This window comes from Rutidosis leptorrhynchoides, chromosome 10 (assembly GCF_046630445.1).
Source record: "Rutidosis leptorrhynchoides isolate AG116_Rl617_1_P2 chromosome 10, CSIRO_AGI_Rlap_v1, whole genome shotgun sequence".
In the NCBI taxonomy this organism is placed as follows: Eukaryota; Viridiplantae; Streptophyta; class Magnoliopsida; order Asterales; family Asteraceae; genus Rutidosis; species Rutidosis leptorrhynchoides.
The window spans coordinates 52,707,243-52,711,945 of NC_092342.1; the positions used below are offsets into that span (position 1 = coordinate 52,707,243).

The 4,703-nt window shown below is 32.1% G+C and overlaps 1 protein-coding gene across 1 annotated transcript; it reads left to right on the forward strand.

Moving 5' to 3' along the window:
• Positions 1-528: 528 nt before the first annotated feature.
• Positions 529-3,856, forward strand: LOC139872311 (probable mediator of RNA polymerase II transcription subunit 26b). Its single transcript, XM_071860161.1, has 8 exons — positions 529-1,223; positions 1,465-1,533; positions 1,625-1,707; positions 2,404-2,581; positions 2,667-2,694; positions 2,779-3,011; positions 3,128-3,218; positions 3,518-3,856. The coding sequence occupies exons 1-8, from the start codon at positions 840-842 to the stop codon at positions 3,634-3,636; spliced, it is 1,185 nt and encodes a 394-aa protein (XP_071716262.1). The 5' UTR covers positions 529-839; the 3' UTR covers positions 3,637-3,856.
• Positions 3,857-4,703: the final 847 nt, after the last annotated feature.

Here is a 4,703-nt window from a genome sequence, read left to right on the forward strand (position 1 = left end):
TTTGTAAAAACAACGACAAGTTTATTAGTCGGAATCTTTGGTTTCACGGTTCATTAAACTAAATGACTTTAGTATTACATTCACTTAATACATAAAACACATCATTATAATGTTTCGCTCAAACAAACCGTGATTCCACGTGTCATTTCAATCAATAATCAATTATCAATTATATAATATATATCTTAATCATTTATTATAAAATATAAAATGACCTACAAATAAAATATAATAGCTCTCTGATGTGGGGATGTGGGTTCATAATTATAATCCTTTTATTTTTCAAGAAAGGCTAGAAAAAATCCTTCATAATCTTAACAATCTTTTCTTCATCATCAAAATCGGAATCTGCAATATCCGTTTCATCCTCTTATCAATTCTCGCATAAACCCCTTTTTAGGTTCCTCAAAATATATATATATATATATGTATATCTCATATTCATATTCATTGAAAAATATAATATAAATATAAATATATAATATATTAATATTAATATTAATATTAATATTAATATATAAAATATAAAATCATAAATACTGTTTTGTCTGTATAAATTTTTTTAATCCATTCCATTCCAATCTTTTCTACAGAAATAAATCTGATCGGTTTCAGTTTCACTTATAAGCCATTCTTAAACATTGATATAGTTTCTATCTTTCCTCCTAAGTTCTACCAAATTTCTCCTATAATCAAAGCTCTTTGATTTTGTGGGTGTTATCAAATCTGTTTAAATTTTGGATTTTGATTACTGGGTATAGTTTAAAAATCGAAAAAAAATTTGGGTTTTAAATCTTTTTTAAGTTTGGTCTTAATTTGGTGAGTATTAGTTGGTTACAATGGCAGCTTCAAAATCTGCTGCAAGAATGGATTATTGGAGGGATTACTTTAATGGCTCAAATGGTGATATATTTGAAATAATTGAGAAAGCAATAATGGTTGCTGCTTCTGACCACCCAAAAGAGTTTAGAATAAGGAGAGATTGTATTGCTCAAACTTTGTTTAATTGTAAATTGATGAAGTGTGTTGGATGTGATAAAGTTGAATTAGGCATAGGTTTTCATGTAAATGATGAACAACAAGATGATGATGATGATAATGATAATTGTAAAGATGTTGATTATGGAGTTGCAGAAGCTTTGACTGATGAAATGGAAGAGGAATCTAAAATGTTTGGTGAGGTTATGAGGATTAAGGAGATTGTTGATAACAATCAAAATGAGGTATTTAGCTTTTAATTCACTCTTATTGATTATTGATTATGTTAATCCAAATTTGGTTGAATTGTAATCTGAAATTTAGTGCTATCTAAGTTCATGGGTAGGACTTGTTTAACATACAAATTGAGTTATGGAATTTTGTTCTATATGTATTGGTTGTTGTATTGTTGTTGAGCTTCAAAGTATGTTGTTTTCATGATTATCGAAAAACTGGAAAATTCATTATGTTTTATGTTGTTGACAGTCTGAATCAGTGTTATACAACTCATTGAGAAAGCTTCAATTGATGAATTTATCAGTGGAAACTCTCAAGGTTCGATTTTTGCGTCGTTCGATTATTATACTTAAGTTGATTTGGTATCATTTGTCGTTCTTATGCATTGTAATTACTAATTATACTGCAGGCTACTGAGATTGGAAAATCTGTCAATGTTCTTCGAAAGCATGCATCAAAGGACGTTTGCAGTGTTGCAAAGACACTCATTGAGTATGAACTTCTCTTACTTTATCTTGAAAGTTTTTTTAATTCACGTACGAGTAATAGATGGTCTTCAAATATATAACACGACTTGATTCTTAGTATAAGGAAAAAGAGTATCGTTGATTCACATTCTTAAGATGGAATAGTCGTTAGTTTGTATAAATTCGACCTTTTTTTTTTTTTTTTTTTTGCTAGCAACGGTTTATTGTGTAAGAGCGTGTGGTTATTAATATATGGTCTTTTGAGTGTAAATACCCATCCTAGTAGATGTTGGTTGCGTTTACTAATTTGTTGATTATGGGTATGTTCGGTAAGGAGCTTTTATTGGAGCTTTTAGCTTCTAGCTTTTATTAAAAGGTCGTATTTAATAAAAAGTTTCGTTTGGTTAAAAAAGTTTAAAACTCTTTGACAGAAGGAAAAAGTTAGAAGCTAAAAGCTACTAAAACTAGCGTTTGAGAAAAAGCTTCTAGCTTTTTGTCATTTTACTCTTTCAAACATTTTTAGCTACTATGTCAAACACCTAAATGCATCTAAAAAGCTAAAACTTACCAGCTACTAGCTAACAGCTAATTTTACCAAACATACCCTATGCCAGCTTAGCTTACGGTTGTTATAGCCCGTTATTGATGTTCGGATAAACATATACGGAGTATTACTTAGAGTTCTAACTATGAAATATATGATAAACAATTCGAATTGCAGATCGTGGAAAGATATGGTAGATGAATGGGTGAGGGCTACCGAAAAGGCGGTTGCGTCTGAAGCTACACCCGATTCGCTAAACCCGTCGGTTCTTGACGAAGAAGAAGAAGGCCTACCTTCTCCTCCGCTTGATGACCTGGCATTTATCTATCCTCACATGTCAATGGAGCTATCCGAGGTATATAATTTTCCAAGTTTTGTTAACGTTTATTGACGAGTTTTTGATTTTGTTTACTAACGTGTTTTTTTTTGGGCGAGTGAAGTTCTTTGATGGAATGGATGAGAATGGAAGTGAGTTGAATTTTTCGACATTTTAATATTTTTGCTATTTGGTTCGCTATTGAATTGTCCGCTCACTGTTTTCGATTGTTTTAGATCCTGGAAACAGTGGGGGATTCAAAAAGAACCAAAACAGGCTTAAACAGCAAAAACCATCAAATGTCCCGATTCAGGCCCATAAGAATGAACCCGAGTCGATATTGAAGAAGAAAGAACCAACCGTTGTGAAACCAATCAAGCCTTCCATTCCTGATTCTGGACCCGCAAGACGGGTCAACCCGAACATGGAAAGAAAGTCGCAAAGTGTTTTAAAAAGACCTCAACAAATTGTGAGTTTTGGCGTACCGAAACAATTAAACCAAAATGAATATGTTTTTTCTATTAAAAGTATTCGTAATTAGTACTCCGTATTAGTATTACTAACGGTCATTTATATGTTGAACAGAACCGAAGGGCATCAGGTGAGGCGGTGGGTCCCGACAAATTTGAAGCTGCGAAGAGAAAGCTTCACGAACGGTATCAACAAGCGGAAAATGGTTTGTATTTCCTTCTTTGAATTATATTATTAGTATAAGTGGCAATTTCAATCGATCTCCATGCAATTAGGTCAATGTCAGCTATTATTTCGAACGGGTCAAATGGGTTAAGCTAAAAAGTCAACTTAAACCAATCAATCTGGGCTGAGCAGATCCGATGTTTTGAAAGCCATCTGACATGTGTTCACATGCATAAATTTAAATAGTAGTGATATCGGTTTTGACCCGCCCATTTTCTCTCTTATATTAGAACTACTAAATTGGTGTGCTTATTGCTGCTGGTGTTTGTTTTTGAACAGCAAAGAAGCAGAGAACAATACAAGTGATGGAATTGCATGATCTGCCAAAGTCAAAGGGGCTTCCGATAAGAAGTCAACAGAATGTTCGGCCCGGGAGTAACCACAACAGACATCGTTGATCAAATCGTATGGTGTCAACATATAAAGGGCTGGTAGATAGTTATTTTTGATAAAGTTAAACAAACAGCTTGTTCAAATGCAAACACAATAACAATGCATTTTATGGGTCTGATATAACTTTTTTGAAATGATAGAGAGATATCTTACAACATTTGGCCTAATTCTTAGTGCCCAAATAGATTTGAAACTTATGTCAATAAAAAATATTTTTGGTTTTTATGGTTTTGCTAGCACATGGATGGAGTTTATTCTCTGTTTTTACCATTGGGTTTTTTTTAGTATTATCAAATTACATATATAGATGTTTTTAACTTCTAGCCTTGTTATATACTGTAAATAAATATATAATTTACTTGGTCTTTTTTTATTTTATTTTTAGATCATCTTGCTTCTTTTTATTTGCAACTACAACCAACAAAACAGATGATATAAAATAGTTTACATATGTGTGCAAGCTTGTGACATCTCAGTAAAATGATAAAGTTTTGTTAAATGATAAAGCTTGTGACATCTTAGTAAAATGATAAGTTTTGTAGTCTACTAATTGTGTGAAATCTCAATATTTTTGTCAAGGAAATTTAACTCTGCAAATCCTAATTTTGATAATAATAAAAAAAAGTTAGATTCTGAAAATTTTGTACAGGTTAAAGCGTTTTCTGATTAAGCTGAAATTTATAAATACTAATAATCTTTGAAATTTATTTCTAAGAATCTTATTAAATACAATTTAAGTTTTATTTCTAGCAAACACTAGAATGTAATAGCTAAGAGTTCTCGGTGTTTGGATTCTTTCACACCGTCCATCACCGACGCTGAAATGACGGGATACTGCCCGACTTCGTGATCACCGGCCACCCCACCGTCGCTACTTAGACGGTGAGTTTGTGCATTTTTTTCCTTTTCAATTACTCTATTTTATTATTGGTCCACGTTATATTCGATCCTGAAATTGAAACTAAAATGGATACCAACCGACACCTCACTTTATTCAATTTCAAGGTTCATTTTCGACCTTCAAAAGGACATCGAAAATAAAATACGGACACCTTATTCTCTAATTGTTCAT